Source organism: Chlorocebus sabaeus, chromosome 1, assembly GCF_047675955.1.
Source record: "Chlorocebus sabaeus isolate Y175 chromosome 1, mChlSab1.0.hap1, whole genome shotgun sequence".
NCBI classification, from domain to species: domain Eukaryota; kingdom Metazoa; phylum Chordata; class Mammalia; order Primates; family Cercopithecidae; genus Chlorocebus; species Chlorocebus sabaeus.
Window position 1 is genome coordinate 29,327,590 of NC_132904.1, and position 24,782 is coordinate 29,352,371.

The 24,782-nt window shown below is 42.5% G+C and overlaps 1 protein-coding gene across 2 annotated transcripts in view; it reads left to right on the top strand.

The window, feature by feature from the left end:
• Positions 1 to 4,266: 4,266 nt before the first annotated feature.
• PAMR1 (peptidase domain containing associated with muscle regeneration 1) overlaps positions 4,267 to 24,782 on the top strand; it is a 97,580-nt gene continuing 77,064 nt past the window's right edge. The window contains exon 1 of one of the 2 annotated variants that reach the window (XM_037999516.2): positions 4,267 to 4,748. In XM_037999516.2, the coding sequence (XP_037855444.1) occupies positions 4,676 to 4,748 (73 nt within the window). In that variant the 5' untranslated portion in view covers positions 4,267 to 4,675. The remainder of the gene's footprint in view (positions 4,749 to 24,782) is intronic. The other variant, XM_037999517.2, reaches the window with a different exon arrangement.

Here is a 24,782-nt window from a genome sequence, read left to right on the forward strand (position 1 = left end):
AACGTTTTTGCCAGTGTTCTTTGTAAGGCTTTGCAGTTCAGTTGCATAGCAGACAACTTTTTTAAAAATTGAAGTTTATAAATATACATTTAGAAGTCAAGAATAGGTTTCCCCAAGTGATTCAGGAGCACATTAACTATGAAGGAGAAAAGCTTGCCGGCTTTCAGCAATTTGTGTGAAGAATGACATAGAGCCAGAAGAATGTGGCCCGAGAAAGAACCACAGATGTACCTACCCCCTTGCTGGCTCCCAGTGGAAGGGAGTGGAGCTGAGCCAGACCTGAGGCAGAACATGATTGCTGATTGTGTAGGTGAACAGCCGGGATTCATTAGGGCTGGAGACTTCCATGAAGGGACCAGTTATAGCAGGCTCCAGTGGAAGGGCCCCTTGTCTTTTCCACAGTCCTGCCCTTCTCCATCTCTGGCCTTGGCTGACTTGAACTTGATGTTTTGCACAGCTGATGGAAACCAAACTTAATTACCAGAAGTCTGGGATGCCTCTTATAGGTTTGCAGACCAGTTCCACCTCTGCCCTCTTTCCTCTGGCTTTCCCAGTGTGTGGTTGCTTCTTAGCTGCTGATCTGCAGAAGTGATAGCTGGGAGATTGAGGGAACTGTAAGAATTCACAAAGACAGTCTCCTCTCTGTTTCTCCCTATGGATTCACATGCAACCAGCCTCCCTGGTGGCACAGAAAAAGGTGCAGGTGTTGTTAGAGTGCCTCATCCTTTCATGTGAAAATTAGTGGGTATTATGACTTGTAATTAAATGGGTGGCCTGACTCTATCTATTACAGCTAATTTTTTTTATTCCTGATGCTGATTATTAGTAGATAATTCTTAATTCCAGGTATCATGCCCTACCTCCCAGCATGCCACTTTGTTTTTTTCATACACAGCCTTTCTTGTGATTTATTCTCCCCTGAAGCAAGCAGTGGTAGGAGGTGAGGGCAGAGGGGGAGATAAGCATCATAGAAATAACTAACATTTACTGAGATCTTAGTATATTTTAGGCACTGTTTTGAGCTCCTTACTTTAGTCCTATGGGGACAGGTACTGTTCTTCAGACTTAGCAGATGAGGAAACCAAGGCCACCATAGGAGAAATAATATGCCCAGGTGTATGCAGGTAGCGAGTGGTCCATCTGCATTCAACATTAGTCAGTATGGTCCAGAGCAAGTGCTCTTAAGTCAGAACTATTTTTTTAAAGGTGAGGAGGAGGTGAGAGGGCCCTCCAAATGTCCATTGTGCAGTTTATAGCCTAGACTCAACGACTGTATATATTCACAAAATCACTTTCCCCAAATCTCAGAAATATTTGGTCCATTTTTCAATTTCAACTTATGAAGATTCGTGATTCTAAAAAAGTTGCAAGTTTGCAAATGAGAAGGCTATGGCTCCCTCTTATTCAAAAGCCTGCCTGCAAAAATTTGCATATGATTTTGGAAGATTCAAAGTCCCTCAAAAAACCCTATCTCAACCAGGAGCTTCCAGATTAAGAACCCTTGATTTAGAACAATACTAAACTCTATCAATATGAAAAACAGAGTTGACCATAATGGGGACAGAAAGGTAAACTTGTGTAGAAAATAGAAATTTTTGTAGTGCTGAATGTCCTCGGTAAACTACTGACTTTTCTGTATCATGATAACAGTTCTCCTCTTTCTCTTCCAGCCCTGGGATTATTGTGCAGTTTAACAAGGTAATATCTGATTACTGCTTTGACTTCTCCAGAAAAATACATCCTCTACCTTTGCAGAGCATCTTTTTTAGGAGTTTCTTTCCAGGTTCCTCAGCTCTAGGAAATTTACAAACCCAAATTAATGACAACAAACTGGCAAATCAACTCTTGAAGGGGATTCCAGAAACAGAATAAGGGCCTCTGTTTCCAGACCCCCGAACCTAGAGAAGTAAAGACCTACTACCAGGGACTTCCTTAGCAAGTAGCCAAACAGGTTTGTTGGGAAGGAAAAGTAATCTTTCTTCGCTACCGATCTTAGATTCCTTGGCTGGGGCCCTGTAAATTAGAATGACAAACAAACAAACAAACAGAAAAACAACAAAAAAAAGATTAACAAGAGAAAAACAAACAAAAGTTTATTAACTTGTGCATGGTGCTTACACATGGAGGTACCTAGTGAGGAGTAACTCAAAGGGATGGTTAGAATTTGGGTTTATATTGCATTTTAAAAAAGAACAATAAATTCACAGAGAAGTGGCAAGACAACGAAACAGGCCTTTGAGCTTCTACGGGTAACAAATTATGGGAAGATAAATAAATGGGGGTACTAATGGGAGATAAGACTACTTAGTAAGTTTTGCTATGTAGATTCCTCTGGGCTGATAAGGGTCTAGGGTTGTCTCCAGTGATTAACTTCTGTCTGTCCTGGTAGAGAGGGGAGGTGGAGACCTCTTCTTGTATCTACTTCTTCTTAACTGCTTTCAGCTCAAAATAATCCTTATGCCAAAGGGGCATATTTGGGGGTGGTATATACTGCTACCCTTCAGGTTCATCACCTACAGCCCCATCCTGTCAGGGGGATGCAATTCATGTAGGGATGAGGCTGCTTGGTATTGACTCAGGAAGGTGTGTGTGGTGGGGGGTGGGAGATGGGGACCCGGGAGATGAAAGGAAAAAGGAAGTGGTGCTATCAGCTGGAGTTGAAACAGATGCCCGAGAGGCTCTTATGCCTACAGTTATTTGGAAACTAAGTCATCTTCTTCCCCCTCCCATCACCAAAGGACCAGTATTGGTTGGCCAGCAACAAGGTGAACTTCCCTTCTTCTAACCTCTGCCCTCTACCTCTTAGGTATATGCTGCCCTCTGGTATTCTGCTCCTGTTTAAGGCTACTCTTGGTGCTTATTTTAAACTGATTTCACCTCAATATGGAAGTTGAGTATAGGAACAAGACTCATGCCATGGGATGTTCTTGGGGGCAGTCTCAGGACAGATAATAGAGATAATGATTAATATTTATTGTGCACTTAGTATGTGGCAGGCTCTGTGCTATGGGCCTTACATGCATAATCTTATTAAATTCTTCCAATGATCTACAAAGTAGGTTTGATTATTCTTTCCATTTTACAGATGTGAAGACTGAGTTTCAGAGAGTTACTTAACTTGCTTAAGGTCACACAGCCAGTAAGTGGCGAATCAACAATTAGAACACAGGCCTGCTGAGTTCTTGCTTCCAGTCACTTTACTGCAATAGGCCCCCAGAAGCAGGGCTGGAGTTCAGAAATTCTTTCTAGTGGAGCACCTGTGTCAGGGCTCCTGACCTTCTGATCTGTCCTGAGCCTTACTGATTCTATTCCTCAGGTTTCTCCCCTTATCTTTTCCCTTCCACTTCCGTTTCTTAATCCTCACTCCAGGCCTTCATCAATAGTCCAGGGTGACTTCTCTTCATGAGACGTTGCTTTGAGCTCAGCACCCCCTACTCCTAAACCACCAGGTCTCCCCAATATCTAGAAAATAAAATTAAAACTTTTATTAAAGGTAACTGTCCCCATGATTCAATTATCCCCACCTGGTCCTTCCCATGACACGTGGGGATAATGGGAACCACAAGTCAAGATGAGGTTTGGGTGGGGACACAGCCAAGCCATTTCAAATGGTGAAATATAATTCTGCATATGTAGCATCCTAAGAAGCTCGATAGCCTAGTGGCTAAGACTACAGCCTGTGGACCTAAGCTGCCTGGGTTCAAACTCTGGCTCTGCCCCTCACTAACTGTGTGGCCTTGGATGAGTTATTGAATCCTCAATGGTTCCATTTCTCTAATTGGAAAATACAGAGGCTAGGTTTATTGTGACGAATAGTTGAGTACATGTAAGGTACCTGGCACGGAGTTTATAAAAAATGTAACCTATTATCTTATAAAACATCCTTCTTCCTCACTTCGAGATGTCACTTGCTATCTTGTACCTAAGCTGAGCCCTCTCGGTGGAGGCAGTGAGGGTTCTTATGTGTTCTTCTCCATCCCTGCCTGGCGTGTGTGCAGGGGCTGTTCATGTTGCTGAATTCACCATGGATCACAGGAAGAGGAAAACTTTTTCCAGTAGCCTATAGATAAGCTTTCCAAACTGTGATCACCTGGAGCAAACGGAGAGGAAAGGAGATAAATGAGGGGTGTTGAGTGCGGAGTGGAGGAAGGCTCCCTTTCTCCTCCCATCACCAACTCCTCCTTCTCTTTAGGCCAGGCTTTTAATCAGGCTCCCCGTGTGCAGTCAGAGCGGGCACAGCCAGCTCCCGTCTCAGCCTCGCGTAGGAAGACCTCCCGGCCTCACCTGAGCGCCCCGCAGCCCTGTGTACCTTAGCTCCCACCCAGGGTCCTGCGGCCCCTCCTCCCAGCATCCAACACTGGGAGCCCACCTGGACCTGGACTGGCCTCCCTGCTCCGCACCTTCCTTCGCAGCCGCCGTCCCCGGGCTTCAGGAATGGCCACACCTCCCGGGGCCCCGCAAGGGTTAAGGCAGCAGAGAGGAGAGGTTTGGGCTGACGTCGCTCTGGCTGAAGGTGGTTCCCCTCAGATGAAGATGGGAGAGCCTGGCGAGCTGAAACCCGAGCTCCCGCTCAGCTGGGGCTCGGGGAGGTCCCTGTAAAAGCCGCCTGCCCCCGGCGTCCCTAGGTCCCTCCTCTCCCTCCTCAGCAGACGCTCGGGCACCAGCCGCGGCAAGGATGGAGCTGGGTTGCTGGACGCAGTTGGGGCTCACTTTTCTTCAGCTCCTTCTCATCTCGTCCTTGCCAAGAGGTACTGTGAGTAGCGTCCGGGACACCCTAGGAGGGAGCATTTTCCTCCTGGGGTCTGCCTGGGTGCAGGACTGGGAGTCTCAGGAGGTGTGGTGTGTGTGTGTTTGGGGTGGGGGGGTTGGAAGGGGGTGCTTTTCCAGTGATAATCTTGGGGACTTGGCTGATGGTGCTGGAGCTCCTGTGGCCCTCCCTGAGACTGTGACGTGTTTTGTCATCCCAAATCGTGGGCCTGAACTGTCTCAGGAAAGCGGACCAGCTCCTATTTTATTTGCTCTTTTTATCATTTTAAAAGTACCAAATTGCCTTAGGGAATCAATTCTGAGTTGCCCGCTCTGACTTGCAAAAGCTAAGTTTCCCTTGGAAAGGGCTCCCTCAGAGGTGAGCAGGAAAGAAGGAAGAGAGGGAAAGAAAACAAAAAAGAAAAAAAGAAAAGGAAAGAGAGAGAATGAAGGAAGGAAGGAAGGGGGGAGAGAGAGAGAGAAAGAAAGAAAAGAAAGGAAAGAAAGAAAAGCAATCAAGCAAGCAAGCAGGGCTTGCTTGGTGTTCTGGTGAATGTTGCTTCACGAAATCCTACAGCCATACCCCTTCAGAGCATATCCAAGCACAGGAGATTGACTCACTCAGCATATGTAGACACACTCCCTTTCTGATGAGAGTGAGAAAGAAGAAAAAAGCCAAGGTTAAAAGTGCAGATTGTTTCTGGGGATGCACAGGGTTTGTTTTGAAGGAGCTCTGGCTTCTTTGGTTTTCATATGTCATTTTCTAAGCCATAATCCCCAGGTCAAATGGGCTTCTGGGGACAAATGAGGCTGGTACATGACATGGAGATCCAGCTAAGGGCAGAAGCGAGGGAATGGCAGGCTTGTCTTATAACAGCCCGCTTGCTGGTAGGCAGAGAAGTGGGAACGTCATAGGAACATCTGTCCTTCTGTAGCCCAGGGGTAAGGTGAGACCTCATGAGGTGAGGGCAGGCTGAGATGTACAGATATGACTAAATGGGGCAGCTCTGAATAGGGGCAAGCTATGTGTGAGGCTTCACTGCTTCCCTTCTGTGCTGGTTACCTGTCACCTGAACTCTACCTGAGAGCTGGGTGCTCTGCCGCCGCAAGTAGCTGGCAAGTTCCTGAGAATGAAACAGGCCAGGTGGGATGGGGAGGATGCTAAATGCAATAGCCTGTATAGAAGGGAAACTCAGCCATGGGCACATCCCTTCATGATCAGCAAAAAAACTGAGATACACAAACCCCCCTGCCCTTCATTTTGGTCAAACTTTCCATCTACCTAGAGCCTGCCTGCCCAGGTAGGATGTTGCTTAATGATTTACAATAAAGATGGTGAGTGTTTCATTTGAATTTTGCCTCCATGGTGTCTGGAGCAGCCCAAAGACAATAATAAAGGAAGAAGGAGCCCTTCATAAGGGCTGGCAATCCTTACACCAAGGGTAAGTGGGTGACTTTGCATTAAGGCACCTCCCTACTTCATCTTCGCCTTTGGGCATGGTGTCGGTGGACCAGCTCCAAAGGACCTGGTTCTTCTCAGAGTGCCAGGGCTCAGTGGATTCGATTCCTCAGGGTTACATCAGTGTTCCCCTGCTTCCTTTTTTTATTACGTGGCAGGTGAGGCTCTTCAAAGTCATAAAAGTTTTAAAAAAAATAAAAATAAAAACACCTGAGCTGCCTCTTTTTCCTAGCCCAGAATCTGAAAAATCCATTTATTTCTGACCTGAGAACCTCTTTTACCTTTGGCTGTGAAAAAGCTTCAGGGAGGATGCACAGTTTGTTGGTGGCTAAACTGCTGCCTGAACCAGAGCGCAGCTTCATGTATTTAGCGAGGATATTTTAGTTGTTGAATGTTTTACTCACATTTCGAGGGAAGACAGAGGAATCGCGTGGAGAAGGAAAATATTTCTTCAAGCAGTGAAGGGCGGCCACTCCTTGCTGGGATGCTGAATCTGGCCCCAGTCAAGAAAAACTTGGAAGCATATTTCCTCTAATTAACTTTTCTAAAAAGAGTATTTGCTGAATTGTAAACATCCATGGGGATGGTACGGGAGAGCGTTGTTGCTCACCGGCATGTGACACATGTTGGGAGGATGAGAATCCAAACACGAGGCCAAGTGATAACCCAACATAAACAGAAGCGGGGGAGAAGCCCAACTCCACTGACTTCACCAAATTGCAGTAGCTCTGCCAGTGTGATTCTGCCGAAGAGGAAAACCTCATTTAAAATATGGGACTCTTGGGAATGAAAACTTAATCTGGAGAACTTCATAAGTGTTGCTTCCAAAAGACACTAACTTGTGGGGAATGAACATAAATGCAACCAGGGAAGATAATTTGAAGTGCAGATATTCAGTGGGCAGGCAAAGCCAGCTAAGAAAGGAAACGTGGAAAGAAAGCAACGGAGGCGTGTCAAGAAAAATTAGATGTTAGATTACACTGGGATGTGTTGGCAAATTCCCAGGAGAAAGCTAGGAAAATTGGGCCTTCTTGGCAGGGGTGGATTTTTGTGGGGATCATGAAGAGGGTGTTCCCCTAATATATACTCTGAGAGCTCCTGGCATCCCCAAGAGGAAAATAATTTAATGATGGGATCATGGAGTTTAGGAGCTGAGAGTGACTTTAGAGATTATTTTAGTATGAGTCCCTCAATTCAGAAGATGAAGAGATTAAACATCAAGCAAACACTTAGTGAACATTTATGAATGTGTCCAGTCTTTGAGCCAAAGGCTTTATGTGCATTAATTCTCAGACCACCCTGAAATGGCATTGCTATTATTATCCCTGTCTTACAGATGAGGTTCAGAGAGGTTCTATGATACACAGAGGTTTAAGGATACACAGGCATGGTTCCCCCAAAAATTGAACATAGAATTACCATTTGATCTAGCAATTCAATTTCTGGGTATATACACAAAAGAATTGAAAGCAGGGACTTGATTAGATATTTTTACATCAACGTTCATAGCAGCATTATTCCCAATAGCCAAAAGGTGGAAACCACCCAAATGTCCATTGGTAAACAGGATTGTAGTTTACACCTACAATGGAATATTATTCCGCCTTAAAAATAAAGGATATTCTGATACATGCTATAACACAGATGAACTTTAAGACCTTATGCTAAGTGAAAGAAGCCAGACACAAAAAGACAAATGTTCTGTGATTCCACTTACGTGAGGTACTTAGAATAGTCAAATTCATGTAGACAGAAAGTGGGATGGTAATTGCCGGGGGCCAGGAGAAGGTGGAATGGGAGTTATTATTTAGTGGGTACAGAGTTTCAATGTGGAATAGTGAAAAGTTCTGGAGACAGATGGTGGTGATGGTTGCACAATAGTATGAAGGTACTTATGCCACTGAACCATGCACTTAAAAACGATTTGAGGCCGAGCGTGGTGGCTCATGCCTGTAATCCCAGCACTTTGGGAGGCCAAGGCGGGTGGGTGAGGTCAGGAGATCAAGACCATCCTGGCTGACACAGTGTGAAACCCTGTCTCTACTAAAAATACAAAAAATTAGCTGGGCGTGGTGGTGGGCACTTGTAGTCCCAGCTACGCGGGAGGCTGAGGCAGGAGAATGGCATGAACCCGGGAGGTGGAGCTTGCAGTGAGCCAAGATTGTACCACTGCTCTCCAGCCTGGGCAACAGAGTGAGACTCTGTCTCAAACAAACAAACAAACAAAAAACCCAGCCAACCAACCAAACAAAAAAACTATTTGAAAGGTAATTTTTTGTTATATGTATTTTTCCACAATAAAAAAATAAACGACTACACTAGCAGATTAGTTGAGCCCAGGGTGAGCTCAGGCTGTCTAGTTTCTGAACCCAAGTTCTCCCGTTACCTGGAGGACTTACATTCACACGTCCAGCATATGGACTGATTATGCTGACGGACATGTAACTTTGTTAAGGTTTCAGGACGCACATGAAGCAGGGGAGAGAGAGCCCTTGCTAGCTCCTGTTTTAGTGGCATTGTTGCTGTGTCTTGGCTGGCTGTGGCAAAGAGGGAGACTATGCTGATAGACCACAAACTGGCAGCCTTTGGAGCCAAAAGACCTGCAGAAGGTATTTAGTAGGACACAAGTGCTTCAGAGTGTTTTGAACCTGAATGTCTTGAGTTAGGCCGGATCCTCTCTAGGGTCTGACACCCCACTTCTCAACCCATATGTTTGATACCTGCTAATCCCTACTAGCATTTGAAGTTCTGACCTCCCATTTCTGAGAGGGATGGGACAGGAAGGGGGAATGAGAGGGAGAAGGTGAAAGGCTGGACGGTGAATGGAGGGAAACAAGGGAGTTAAGCTGCTGAGGACTAATTGGCCAACAGGATTTCTCAGAGCATCTGGTACATCAGACTTTATCGGTGTCTAACATATTTTAATCTGTATATTTCATGGAACATAATCTTACCTATCTCTGTGACCTCTAACTCATTGGTAAAATGTTTTACTTTCATAAATGCCCTTGAACATGAGCTTTCAGTGGAAACTGAACACAGGGCTGGGTGTTATATCTGGGTCAATTACCTGTGAACAAAGTACCTTAGACATAGGAGCCCAGAAGCAGAGGTGACCTAGAGTGTGTAAGTCCCTCAGGAATATGCAGAAGTCTTGGGGAGGGCTTTAGAATGCCACTGGCATAGACCATGAGTTTGACTTAATCTTATCCACGTCTGGGTTATACTGGCTAGACAGAAATGGCCAAGATAATGGTGCCTGGGACCTAATGACAGGTCTTAAGTCTGAAAATTATTTCCATCTGCCCCACTGGGGTGGCCAATCCTGATGCAAAAGAAAACTTCTCTACCTGCCTCCCCTGAGATCAGCTGTAGAAGCTGCAGTTGATTTGGGGTGTAAGTAAATTGAGAAAAGCGTCATTTCCATGATAAATGAGGGAAGGTTGTGCCCTATTCCCCCCTCATGGGGGAGGAGCTGTCATCCTCACTTTGTGGATATTTGAAAGTAACAAGAGCCCAGCCTCCCTCCCCTCTTATTTTAAAGACGAGGGAAATGCAATGTTTACATTTTCCAGTTCCTGAATTCCAGGACAGAGAACCCAGAGGCCAGCTGGAAAACTGAAAGCTACCAGATCAGTGGCAGAAACTCTATCAGATTCCAAGCCTGGTCTATGTTTAAGGAATTCTGTTTGTCAGTCATCTCAACACCTGGGCGAGAGCTTTAGATTAAAATGAAGAGAAAGTAGTAAAAAATTCAGGACACACCAGATCTCATACCTATAAACAGAACCACTCAAGGAAGGCAGAGAATTGGAGTTGGCTGGAGATATTCCTCTCTGAATCAGTGTGACTGCTACCCCTACTCAACTCTACCCCTTTTTCTTGGTTGTAATTGTCTGTGAGACAGACTAAGAGCTCATGTGGGTTGAGAGTGGAGTAAGTAGGGGTTGCACATCAGGGCATCTTTACCCTTGATGATAGAATCATCAATGGTGGAAACACCTTTGAAGAGGCTTCCATCCTAGCATACCTAAGGAAATGAATCCCAAGTTTGGCTATCCAAATGATTTATTGAGTTTGTGGTAAACACTAGGCACTCCCCTATATGCTTTTTATATATTTACTTAGTCCTCACCACAAACCTAGGAGGTAAGTACTATTGTTGTTTGCCCCACTTCACATACAAAGGAGCTTAGGCAAAGGGTTTCAGTACCTGCCCGGGTCATATAACTGGATATCCGTGTTTTTGAATCCAGTCTGACTCCATAAGGCATGCCCTGAAATACGACACAACACAACTACAGTAAGCAGTAGGTCCAACGGTGGCAGATCTGCTGGCTGTATTTTGGCCAAATGATAAAAAGTCATGGTGTTAGTAAAGGAGTCTGATTATCCCTGGAACATCCCAAGTGCCCAGATTGGCCTGCATCAAGTCATGTGCTCACCTCTGTGGAGGTGGAGTGGATGCAGGAAAAAACAGAGGCATCAGCAGCCCCAGTAGCACCACATGGAACCCAAGAGGAGCCAGGGGAAACAGGGGTGCCAGGTAGACCGAAAGTCCAACCAGTTTCTGGGATAGTTGTCCACGGTGTCATGTACCTTGCTCTCAGTAGATATGAGAGGTGAGAGTTTCTTTGTCCCATGGTAAATTTTTATCATCCAAATCATGTGTCTGTTTGCAGAGGAATGGAATTGCGAATGAGACCATTTATTTCCAGCGTGGCCCTGACATTGTGTACGTCTGCTCCTTTATGGATGTGTTCTGTGTAACTCTTAAGCCATGGGATGGGAGGAGCAGCCCTGGAATGAATAAGGGGGAGCACTTTTCTCCCTTCTTTTTTGGCAAAAATAGTTGATGAATATTGCAGGGGATGGAGACTCAATCCCTTTTACTCTAATCCTAAGATGGGTTTTAACCAATTAATCTCAACTTTGAATGAGGATCTACTATCTACCAGATACCAATGTCCTGGATCTTATATCAGTTATTTAAGGAAGTGGCCCCCTTGGCTGAGCAGCTATGAAGACTATTTCTGTCACTCTTCTGTCCCTGGTGTTGGATAAATGCCTTTATTTTTGCAGTCTGGGCATCTTTATCATCGCCTTCTCTGAAGTTCTGGCTGTCTCAGAGGGTTGAATTAGTGGTTTGGCAGCAAGCATCCCTGTAAGTAGAAGTCTGGTCAGTTGACTTGATTGGAAAACCAGGCTGTTGCTGCCAGAACAGAGTGAGGAACACATTTAGCTAACTGTAGCTCAGGGGAGACACAGCAATTGTCCTCACACACTGAATTTATGGTGGGTTGAAAAAAATTCCAGCTGGCTTAATGAAAAACCACTGGATGGAGAGGGGATGTTGGGTTGGTTTGCTTGAAATCAAATGAATTGTTTGATGATTCCAAGAAACTAAAGCGTCAATGTTTTTCAAATCCAGTTGCACTTCTATTTACTTTATAATTCCACTGGATGGTATAAGGGAAAAAGACAAAAAGAGGCTCTGTGGTCAAACAACTTGAGGTGATCAGTTAATTCTCTGATCACCTCAAGTTGTTTGACCACAGAGCCTCATTTTGTCTTTTTTCCTTATACTATACAGCAGAATTAGTGCTCCATGGAATACAGTTTGGAAAACTCTGATCTCTCGTCTGTAAGGCATAAGACATGGAATAATATCTCACCATTAAAGAGGAAAGAGTAAGAAGGGAATTTGAAAGTCTAAGAAACATGGGCTTCCCTTTAGACTTTTGCATCCACCATGGGATCCCTCCTTAGAAGTTAACGAGAATGATGGAGAACACCTGAAATGTCCTAGGACAAGGTGCCTGGGCTTAGCTTCTACCTGGTATCATCGACTCCTATAATTTTCAACCTACCTTTGCTTACTTGGATACAAGGCAGAAGGGAGGACATGGCTGGTGGTAAAAAATCCTTTTTACAACACTTTTTGTTCTGGCTTTTTGCCTCCCAGGGGGTTAACTGCCTGCTTCTCAATGGTGTTCAGCCTCCCTTTTGGGCAAGCCTGATTCTCTGGCCAATCCACTGGTAGAACGCAATGGGTAAGTATCTCAAGCCCTCATGGAAATGAGATACAAATTGCAGTCAACAAAAATATTCACTAATGGACCCAGTGGATTCCTCTTTCTATACAATAGACTCTGAAAAGTCACAGCAAGAGAAGATTCTAACATCAGTCTTTGTCGCAAATAGCCTTGACGCTGGGAATCACACATGCTCCCATGTCCATATTCATGTGTTTATTCAGTAATCCTTATCAAGCCCCTATCAGGTGCCAGGCATGGTTATAGGTGTTGGGTATATCAAGATGAATAGAACAAAGTCCTTTTTCTGAAGGCACTTGCAATCTACTGAGAGAACTTATGGTTCAACTTGGCATTTCCCAAAGTGGGTTTCAGGAAATGCTAATCCTGGGAGATAGTCAGCAAAAGTAAACAGAATCCAGGATGTTATGATGAAATAAGTCTGGGGGATTTGAAGATTGTAGACTCTGCAGAGTCCTGCAGTAAAGAAAGCTGTAATTCATTTTTACAATGAAACATTTCACAAAGTTGTTTGGCCACAGAGCCTCTTTTTGTCTTTTTACCTTATGCCATCCAGCGGAATTAGTACTTCATGAAATAGTTTGGAAAACTCTGATCTCTTGCCCATAAGGCATAAAATGTGGAAGAATATCTCACCATTACAGAGGAAAGGGTAAGAAGGGGCTTTGAAAGTCTAAGAATCATGGGCCTCTCTTCAGACTTTTGCTGAGGTATGGGTAGGAAGTCTGATGTCCTCATCACTTAACATTTGCTGAGATATTGAAAGGGCCATGGAGATGATGGCACATCCATGTTCCTATAAGAAAGGTTCTCGCCAGCACTAATCGATTTGGGCTGTGGAGAAAACTCATTTCCTGTACTCCAGGTGCTTGTAGTAATATGAGTGGTCTGGGATCACTTGGCAAACTGAGGTGTGAATCTCATTTATTAGCACGCCTGATGATGTGGCAGTCTGGGGGAGTGAGAAGAGCTGTGACTTGACTTCCCAGCTAGATGTATCATGTCAGATACAATTATCATCAGTCTACAGAGAATATTTGAGCATCATTCTAATCCCTGGGACATTGAATCTAGGGTTTAATCACTCCCCTCCACCGCCTCTTTTTTCCCGTCCCCTCCCCCAGAGTCTTCTTCAGTCCCTTGCGATTATTTGTTTGAGCTGCCCCCTGCTTTGTCACTGTTTCTACCTGATTGATATTTTATCAGATCATCATTGACTACCAAACATTTGACTACAATGTAAAGTAAGAATTGTGGTCCAATTTGTGGTCAAAATTACTCTTGTGTTTGCCAGTTCTGGTAGAGCCCAGTCACTGTGACCCTGATTTGCACAACCTGAAAGTGGTCTGTCTGTTTACACTGGGGCTGTATCCCACAGAGACAGCATATGGGTTTGAGCTGTTTGTTGACCCCTTGTTTGTTGTTTGTGGGACCTTCTTTATTCCTGCCTTTGCTAAATATTGTTCTTGTTGTCACGCAACACAGTTTTTCCCTTGGCCCTAGCATTGTGTGCCTTCTCTCTCTGCCCGGACTTGTTTCAGACAGGATGACTGCAGTGACAATGGATGAGGAATGAAACCAGCTGCTCCTTTAAAGGGCATCTTACCTAGGTGGATTTTGGGAAGCTATGATCTTCTCAGCCCCCACTGAATATATATCCAATTCATTTTTGATACATATTTCTTGGAATGGATATACGTTTACATGTGCATGCACGCAGAAGAATAAAAGTAGGCATAAGAGGTGCATGTTTCTGTGTGTGTATGTATGTATGTGCACATGCATGGGGTATAAAGCATTGTGGTTTGAAACACTGATCAGGGTTTGAATCCTGGCTCTGTCATTTATGGCTAGTTTTATTCAGCAAGTTACTTCCCCTCACTGACCCTATCACCTTCCAATCTGCAGACTGAGGATAATTGTGTCTATATCATAGGTTGACCGCAGGTATTAAATGAGATAATCCATTTAGCATACTTAGCGTAGTGCCTGGCAAAATGGGAAAACTTGAGAAATTAAAGTTGTCACATACTCTTTCCCCTTCCTTCTCATACTGTTCCCACTTACACAAGTTTCACAAGGAATTGAGAAGGAATGATACCAGGTGTTTTCATCTATAGTTTGATGAAACTTACATGATCCTCTTGAGGCTCCCTTTTTCAGGCCAAAGTCCCATTCTACGCATCTGTGACTGTCAGAGAGAGAGAAAAAAAGAATCCCAAAAGACTTGTCATACATCTATCTGTTGACACTTGCTCTCTCTCCTTGGTTTTAATATGCATCCACCTTCCAGCCTGAGGAGAAATGCCTTTCATATGCCATGGCTTCATTTCTTTGTGTTGGAAATAGGGCTGGTGGCAGGTTCTTGTAGGCACGTGAGGGATAATATCTTATAGAACAGGTGGTTCTGGGCTAATGATGTTCCACCCCAAACACTGAGGCCCCCTTAAAAGTCTGCAGATGAGACATTGCTCATGACCATCCACCTGTTATAATTCAAGTTTAGAGCCAGCCAGGAATCCTCAGGCAAAAAGAAGTTTCCTTTGATCTTGTTCTAGCTTGCAGAGCTGGGGGAGGTAACTATAATAAGGACTAGCCTGCCTAAAGCTGCTGTCAGCTCAGGACTTCGGGACCCATTGGACATACCATTACAAATGCATCACCCTGGCTCAACGTTTTTCTACACTTGACATCTGTTGTTGGCCAGCTGCCTTTGGTAGACAGAAAATCTGGCTTTGGCTTTGCATAGGGGAATCTGGATAGGAGGACAGTAACAGTAATTCTGGAAGCTTTTGGCAAAGAGGTAAACCATGGCAGATCAAGACCCCTGCTGGAGTCCTAATGCACTCTGACTCAGAAAGATTTTAAAGTGTGCAAGACTGGGAACAGGTGGGATAGGTTGTAAAATTCTTAGGTCTTGGGAAAACGAGATTGGATTTTTAGGCTGTAGCTTATATTTCATTGTTTTTAATGTAGTCATTCTAGTGCTTTGATTGATATAATATTTGCTGAATTGTATTGCCAAGTTTTATTTATCTGTTTTTGAGACTGGATCTTGCTCTGTCACCCAGGCTGAAGCGCAGTGGCACAATCATGGTTCACTGCAGCCTTGACCTCCTGGGCTCAAGTGATCCTCCCACCTCAGCCTCCTAAGTAGCTGGGACCACAGATGTATACCATTGTGCCCAGTTAATTTTTAAATTTTTTGTAGAAACTGGGGGCGGGGGTGTGTTGGGGGTTGGGTTTGCTATGTTGCCCAGGCTGGTCTCAAACTCCTGACCTCAAGCCATTCCCCGCCTCAGCCTCCCAAAGCTCTAGGATTACAGGCATGAGCCATCACACCTGGCTGCCAAGTATTTTTAGATGCATTATTCAATTATTTTTTTCGGTAACCAGTGCTAATAAAAATAAGACCTATTCAGCTCGTATTCCAACATTTGAAATAATCCAGAAGCAGCTGTCCTTCAACGTTTTCGAGCACCACAGTTGTTGAGGATAATGGCAACTGGGGGCTCCTCCAAACTCCTAGAGTTTGGGTTTTGTTCCCTTTGGATATGGATGTAGAATTTCTGTTTTTAAAGTAAAGCAGCAGGGGGCAAGATAAATGGAAGAGGGATTAGAGAAAAGGGACCAGGAAAGGCAAAAGCAAGTGGGTGGAGCCCAGAATGCCATGATATAAACCTGAACAGACTGCTTGAAAAGGCCATGTATGTGTGGGCCCCTGGAGGAGACATTACATCTCGCCTCCTTCGCTCCCTTGCCATCTGTGTCTTTTTCTATTCTGCAGAGAATAAGAGTAATGTCTGATAAATATGCATTTTTTTCTTCAAAAGTCCTGTATGCTCATTGTGTTTTTTCAACTTCAGTGACATCAACAATCTCATCCCTGTGCCTCTATCCTCTTGAAGCTTTGGGGAAATGCTGTGGCAAGCTGTCTTGTCCATGGTTGTCCAGCAGCATAAAGGAGGGGCAGATTCCATGGATGTGGGTCCAGAGTATAGCCCAGAAGGTCAGAATCCCTTTCAAGGCCACTAAGAAGTCAGGGTTATTATCCTTCATCTTTAGATAAGTCCATCTTTACATGGACTGGAGGGAAGGTGCCTTTCTTGGTAACACATTCTCCTGGAAATAGTAAAAGCAGCATCATAGGGCTGTGATTCTTAAAGGAATATGCCTATTTGAAAGGTAGAGACTTAGCTCCCACCTCCAGAGATTCTCAGGGAAGAGGTCTGGTCTGTGGTCCAGAAATAGGACTTTTCAACAAGCATCGCAGGTAGTTTCAATACAGGTGGTCTGGAGAGTGTGTTGTAAATGAGAACATGGGCTTCTGATGCACACAGACTGAGTCCCAGCTCCGCCACTTACTGTGTAACCTTGATTAAGGTACTTAATCTTTCTGTGCCTTGATTTCTTTATATATAAAATGCAAGATAGTAATGCAATTGTTAGGACTAAATGAAAGAACACAGAGAAACACACGGAAAGCACTCAGTATGGTGTCTGGCTCAGAGCAAGCTCTCCATGTAAGTTTATTGCTGTTGTTGCCATTCAGAATGATGAATGACATACCCGAGAGCCAGACCAGCATGATGGTTAATGCTGTCTGACTCTGGAAACAGCCTACTTGGATTTGAATTCTGTCTCTGCTACTTACTACTTGTGAGTATGTAACCCCTCTGAACCTCAGTTTTCTCATCTATAAGACAGAAGTGTTAATTGTCCCTATGCTATAGGGTTGTTGTAATGATTAAATGAGATGATATAGATGAACAACCTAGAACTGTGTCTGGTATATAGAAAGTGCTGTGAAGGTGTTTGCTATTATTATCTGAAACAGGTTATTCATCAACCATTTTCAGTGATTTCAGAGTATAATAATATCTCCCCTAAACTTTCCTTTGGTGTCACCATTGGAAGCAGAGTTCTGTTCTGAATAGACTACTGATATGACTCAGAGTATGATTGTTGATCTTAAATATGATAGTAACACTGAGTGCTTACTGAGCACCCTGCTAGCCACTTTCCTTTTTTATTTTTAATTTTTTTTTTAGACAGGGTCTCACTCTGTCACCCAGGCTGGAGTGCAGTGGTGTGATCACAACTCATTGCAGCCTTGACCTCCCAGGCACATGCAATTCTTTCACCTCAGCCTCCTGAGTAATTGGGACTACAGGCACGTGGGACTATGCCCAGCTAATTTTTATATTTTTAAAGACAGGGTCTCGCTATGCTGTCCAGGCTGGTGTCAAACTCCTGGGCTCAAGAGATCCTCCAGCTTCAGTCTCCCAAAAATGCTTGGGTTACAGGCATGAACCACCCTGCCTGGCCTAACCATTTTCCTTTTATTAGGTTTTGTATACTCATCACAACCATGAAGAAGTACTATTATTACCCACATTTCACAGACGAGAAAACTAGGAAGTTTAGTGACTCTCTCAAGGCCACCTAGGAACTGGTAGAGCTGGGATTCAAATTTGGGCAGCCTCATTCCTAGATGTTTCTACTCACCAATGCTGCTTTCTTCATCTGTAAAGTCAGAGGCATGAACTCTCAAGAACCAATGTATTGTGTTGAAAAGAGCAAGGCTTTGTCCCTAAAAAGCTGAGTTCTGATCTTTCTTTTCACCTGAAAGCTGTGTTACCTGGGGCAATTTATTTACCCTCTTTCCTTATCTACTAAATGAAGAAAATAACCTACTTCAAAGGGTGGTTATGAGAATGTAATGAGCTGGTATGTGTCAAGGGCTCATATATATTCTTAGTGGGTGCTGGAAGTAGAGGAGGATGAATGAAAAGCCTCAGTGTGAGGTACTGTGCTTAATAAAGGGTGAGAAAGGAAAGAAAGCAACACATTCATTTTCACTCTTTTACCTCTCCCCAGGGTACATGATCAAAAATCAGATTTCTAGCAAATCTATTGAAAGTTTTATCACTCCTGGTACCCAAACAGGGGGTGATGAAGGCCTTGACTCTCCAGCTGTCAATATGCTGTTAACAGGAGCAGCTGTGAGAAGGAAGGAGAAGACTGAGGTCACCTAGGTTGAGATGCAACCAGGATGGACCGAGGGTCACTTGGTGACTGGTTGGCTGTCAGAAGCTCAGGAGAGGGATAGAATCACCAAGAGCCCCAGCAAGCAACCCTCTGACTCACAGTCTTATGGTTCCTGCCTGGCCTTGTCGGTGTCATCAGCCCCATGGAGCCAGTGGTCAGATCCTCCAGTGGTTAGGAATGTTGTGTGCTGTTTAGACATAATACCAGAGATTCAGACAGCACAAGATGAGGGGGCAGTGAGTAGGGATGGGTGAGGAGCCCAAGCTGCCTAGCTGTATCTCTCTCTGATTCCTATGTCCTTTTCTCTCCCTCTGGTCTCAGAAGGTTTATAGAATGCAGACGGTAAAAATAAAACCCCAGTAGAAATTTTAATTAAATGTGGTTAGAAGGGAGAGCTGTGGGGTTTTTGGTGGACTCAAAGGTAGGTTTTCACATCAAGGAAGAGGAGCAGGCACATGACAAAAGTGTCTTTCTTTGCCACCTTCTGGGGTGGTCTTGGCCAGGACCTTTAGTCTGACATGTGATGTTTCTATCCGGTCTGGAACAGCCTGACCTTTATGTTCATACAGAATCCTCAGAGTCTTTTCAGGTTGACCTTAACAGCCATCATGGCAACATATTTTCTTAAAATATAATGTTGAAGACATTGCACTTGCAGACTATGCCTGAGGGGCACATTTGCTGCTCCTGTCCTTCTGCACAGTTAAGCCCCTGCTGTTTGAGGGATTACATGCTTTTCCATTTGTCAGCAGTAGAAACAGACCAGTATTGGATAGTTGTAAAGCACATTTTGTCAGCCTGGTGAGGGGCTGTGCAAGATGATGATGATGATGATGATGATGATGACAGCTTTCTTTCACTCACTCATTCATTCATTTGTTCACCAAATATATGAAAGCTGAACCTGTGCCAATTGGTCAGCATTGTTTTCATTGACTTGCTATTCTCATTGATAAAACAGGACCAAGAGGTTAAATGTCTTACATTTGCCAAAGTGAATTCTGGAAGAAATAGGGCTGGATTAATATAACTGGACTTCCCACTTTAGATAGGAGATACCAGTATGGCTGCCCATAGCCATGGAAGTTGAGAGAAGTGTTTGGACTTACGATGCCAAAATGCTTTGCAACTCTGTTAAATTTTTTTACCCTGATTTTAGAGAGAGGATCAGGGGAGCACTTGCACACATAGAATAATTATGCAGCAATTTAAAATTTCTTGTAAAGATTATTCAATGCCAAGAGAAAATGTTCATGATGCAAGAAAAAAAAGCAGCTTATAAAATAAAACAATTTTGAGAGGTAATAAGACTCTGTGTTTATACATTTATTAATACCTACATGTGGATATATATGCCCATTGAAAACATGACTTGAAGGATAGACATCAAAATGTTGACATTATTTTGAATACCTTTAATTTGCTTATTTAGACTTTCCTTCATTTTCCAAAGATTTTCACAAAGAACTCTTTTTTTGGGGGGAAATAAAAAGTGTACTGTTTTTTTGGGGGGGGTGCGGGGAGGGTTGTGCAGGGATGATTAGGCAGAGCACAGAGAATTCTTAGGGCAGTAAAACTGCTCTGTAGGATACTCTAATGGTGAGTATGTGGCATTATACATTTGTCCAAACCCATAGAATGTACAAGACCAAGAGTGAACCCTAATGTAAACTGTGGGCTCCAGTGATAATGATAAGTCCATGTAGGTTCATCAGTTGTAACAAATGCACAACTCTAGTGGGGATGTTGATAATGGGGAGGCTGTGCAATTGGGGGAGAAAGAGTATGGGGAATTTCTATACCTTCCTCTCGATTTTGCTGTGAACCTAAAATTGCTCTAAAAATGAAGGCTTAAGTGTTTCATAAAGAAAAAAGTATTTTATCCAATGGAAGAGCTAGTGATGAATGAATGCGTGTAGCACCCAGAACTCCCTAAGCTTGATTTTGCTGTGTGATCATGGGCATATGCTTGCTTTCTCAGTGCCTTGGTTTATCCCAGTGTGGAGTCTATGAGTTCTTTGTGTTTTCTTTGTGCTTATTCATTGGGAAGCACTGACAAGGTAAAATTTATTTGCAGCTTTCATAAGGCTTTGCGTTTAAATGTGAAAAGCAAAATAAAGTTTGCTCAATTCCAGTAGCTGGTAAAACTACAAGTTGGCCAGCTCTTTCCCCCTAAGTAGCAGGCTTGTTCACTGCCCCCTCCCTACCCCTGGAATTCTGTGGACCTGTCTTTTCTCCCAGAATTAATTCTCTAAAAAAAGATTATTTGGTATTTCTCTTTGTTTCAATAAATAAGACCAACTCTTCCCTACTTCACCCTTTTCTTCACTGGTAAAGTGAAGGAGTTGGGTTAAATAATTTTAATTTAAAATAAAATTTATTAGCAACTTAACTAGATCATTTTGAAGATTAAATTGTATTAAGAATTTAAAAACATTTTAGCTAAAATAATGTTAAATTGCTTTATCATACATATAAGAAAACATGCAATAATTTCTATTGCTGTTGATATTGCTCTAAATGCTCGTTTGGGAACTGGCCCTTAGCGCCACATTGAAATTCCCTGAAATTCGTACAGCTGAAGTCAAATGGCCAATGTGACCTTCCCACAAATGTAATTCTGATAAATGGAGGAAAAAAAATGCAAGCAACAAGATGTTGTCTATTTATTGCATTTTAAAATGTCTTTAGCTGGTTAACTTGAAAATTTCTCAAAATATATTTCATGTATCTATTTCTTACACATTCATTTTTTGGGGTACTTTTCTGTCTCTGCTCAAGCTGGGAGAGAAAGAGGGATAGTGGATTTATCAAACCAGAAGGGAAGGAGCAAAGTTACAAAATCATCCAAACCATCACCTCCATATTGCTGGGAACTGGTTTTATTTTTGCAAATATAGTCATGTGCTATTTAATGACATTTTGGTCAATGACAGACTGCATATATGATGGTGTTCTCGTAAGTTTATAATAGAGGGCACTATTCATAATAGCAAAGACGTGGAGTCAACCTAAATGCCCATCAATGGTATACTGGATAAAGAAAATGTGGTACATATACACTATGGAATACTACACAGCCATAAAAAATTATATAATGTCCTTCACAACCACGTGGATGGAGCTAGAGGCCACTATCCTAAGTCAACTAACACAAGAACAGAAAACCAAACACTGCATGTTCTCACTTATAAGTGGGAGTTAAACACTGAGTACATGTGGATACAAACAAGGAAACAAAGGACACTGGGGCCTACTTGCAGATGGAGGGTGGGAGGAGAATGAGCATAAAAAAATATCCCTTAGGTACTATGCTTATTACCTGGGTGATTAAATAATCTGTACATCAAACCCACATGATACATAGTTTACCTACATAAAAAAGCTGCGCATGTACCCCTGAACCTGAATAAAAGTTAAAAAAAAAAAAAAAAGATTATAATGGAGGTTCCTGTTTCCAAAATGGTGGCATAGAAGCAAGCTAGCTTCACTCTCCTGACACGAAACCAAAAATAAGTATATAGCACTGAGATTTTCAGCAGCAAAGTCCCAGAACTCAAATATGAGGATAACTGAGTTTCAAGGGCTACAGAGAATTGCAAAAAACTCCGAGCAGATGGTAAGAGAATTGAACTTCTTTATCGATAATGTCCCTCTCCACAGTCTTCCCAGCACGAGGCATGTTGAAAATTTTCTTCGGACTCATGGTTTCTACACTGGAAAAACTGATATTGAGGTGGATAACCAGCTTCCCCACCACCTTGGGTTCTTTGACAAGAGATCGTTTCCTGCCTCAAAGTGCACAGGAAGCATTGTAAGTACCTGAAGGGAAAAATATCCCTGGCAACAGCCAGAGATAAGCCAGAGAAAGGACTACCATCCACAGCCCTGGAAACTCTGCTCTTCAACTCAGCCAAAAGAAACACCAAATCAGAGTGGTGATTCAGTGGCACTATGCTGCAAGAGGTACATCTACAAGTTCCCCAGGCATGAACTCCTAGTCAGCCTTTCAAAACTATTGGGGTATTCCTTTTGGGAATTCCCCAATTTGGAACTGGCAGTGTTCTGTTTGTTTACTAGAGCCAAGGCAAATCTGGGCTTAAGACACCATCTACTGCCCAAAAAGAAGCAGCAACTCAGCAGTAAGGAAAAAAAAAAAATTTCAATAGGTAAATTACAAAGAATCTCTAAGCAAACATACCCAATAAAAAATAAGGCATACAGAGAAGACTAAAATAAATAATCCTTCAATGCAAAAACAAAGATGTGCATCCACGAAAAACAACAGCAAACAGGGAACCATGACTTCCCTAAACAGACAAAACAAGGAACAGTGACTGACCCTAATGAGATGGCAATATGTGGGCTCTGACCAGTAATTTAAAATAGCAGTTTTAGAGAATCTCAGTGATTTCTAAGATAACACAGAATATTAATTCAGAAATTTATCAGAAAAATTTCACAAAGAGATTAAATAATAACAAAGAAACCAAACAGAAATCTTGGAACTGAGAAATACATCTGCTGAACTGAAAAATTTATTTGGAACTTTCAACAGCAGAATGGTACAGAGGAAAGAATCAGTGAGTTTGAAGTTGGGCTATTTGAGGCCGGGCATGGTGGCTTACACCTGTAATCCCAGTGCTTTGGGAGGCCGAGGTGGGCAGATCACCTGAGGTCGGGAGTTCAAGACCAGCCTAACTCACATGGAGAAACTCCATCTCTAATAAAAATACAAAATTAGCTGGGCTTGGTGGTGCATGCCTATAATCCCAGCTACTTGGAAAGGCTGAGGCAGGAGAATCGCTTGAACCTGGGAGGTGAAGGTTGCGGTGAGCCGAGGTTGCACCATTGCACTCCAGCCTAGGCAACAAGAGCAAAACTCTGTTAAAAAAAAAAAAAAAAAAAAAAAAGGAAAAAAAAGTCAGGCTATTTGAAAATAGAGGAGAAAAAAGAAAGAAAAGGAACAAAGATTATTTGTACAATATAGAAAATTACTTCAAAAGAATAAATCTAAGAATTATTGGTATCCAAGAGAGAGTTGAGCAAGAGCAAGGAGTAGAAAGCTTATCCAAAAAAATAATAACAAAAACCTTTCCAAACTTAAGAAAGATATAAATATCCACATGCAGGAAGGTCAAAGAACAGCAAACAGGTTTAACCCAAATAAGACTACCCTAAGGCATATGCCAATCAAACTCTTAAAAGTCAAGGACAAAGAGGGGACCCTGAAACCAGTAAGAGAAAAGAAGCAAATAACATATAAAGGGAGCTCCAATTTGTCTGACAACAGACTTCTGAATGGAAACCACTCAGGTCATGGGGGAGGAGGGAAACATATTCAAAGTGCTGAAAACAAACAAACAAACCCTGTCACCCAAGAATATGGCATCCAGCAAATCTACCCTTTGAATATGAAAGAGAGATAAAGTCTTTCTGAGATAAACAAAAGTTGAGAGAATTACCACCACCAGACCCATCTTACAAGAAATGCTAAGGGGAGTTCTTTAATCTGAAAGAAGAAAAAAAAAAAACACTAACTTGCAAAAAAAAAAAAAAAAAAAAAAATTTTGAAGGTATAAAACCCACTGGTAAAATTAAATACACAGTTAACCCTAGAATACTCTAATATTAAAATTGTGGTGAGTCATTCACTCATAACTCTAGTATAACACCTAAAAGACAAATCTGTCAAAAACAATAATAGTACAGCAACTTGTTAAGAAATAGGCACTGTAAAAATATGTAAATCGAGACAACAAAAAGTCAAAATTTGGGAGGGATAGAATTAAATTGTAGAATTTTTTAAAGGCTGTTTTCTTTCCTTGTTCCTGTTTTTTTTTAGTGATATAAGGTAAGTTGTCATCTGTTTAAATAATTTGTTACATCTATAAGATATTTTTGTAAACCTCATGGTAACTCAATGAAAAAGACTATAATAGATACACTAAAAATAAAAAGCAATGAATTCAAACATACCACCCAAGAATAACCCTTAACCACAAAGGAAGACAGTAAAAAAGGACAAAGGAAGAGATGAGTTACATGACAAACAGAGAACAAGCCAAATAATTTGTTATATCTATAAGATATTTTTGTAAACCTCATGGTAACTCAATGAAAAAGACTATAATAGATACACTAAAAATAAAAAGCAATGAATTCAAACATACCACCCAAGAATAACCCTTAACCACAAAGGAAGACAGTAAAAAAGGACAAAGGAAGAGATGAGTTACATGACAAACAGAGAACAAGCCACAAAATGGCAATAGTAAGTCCTTATTTATCAATAACAACTCTAAATTTACATGAGCTGAATTCTCCAAAATTAAAAGACATAGAATGACTGAAAGGATAAGAAACAAAGCTCAATTATATGCTGCCTACAAGAAACCCACCTCACTTATACAGATACAGAATGAATGTGAAGGGATGGAAAAAGAAATTCTATGCAAGTAGAAACCAAA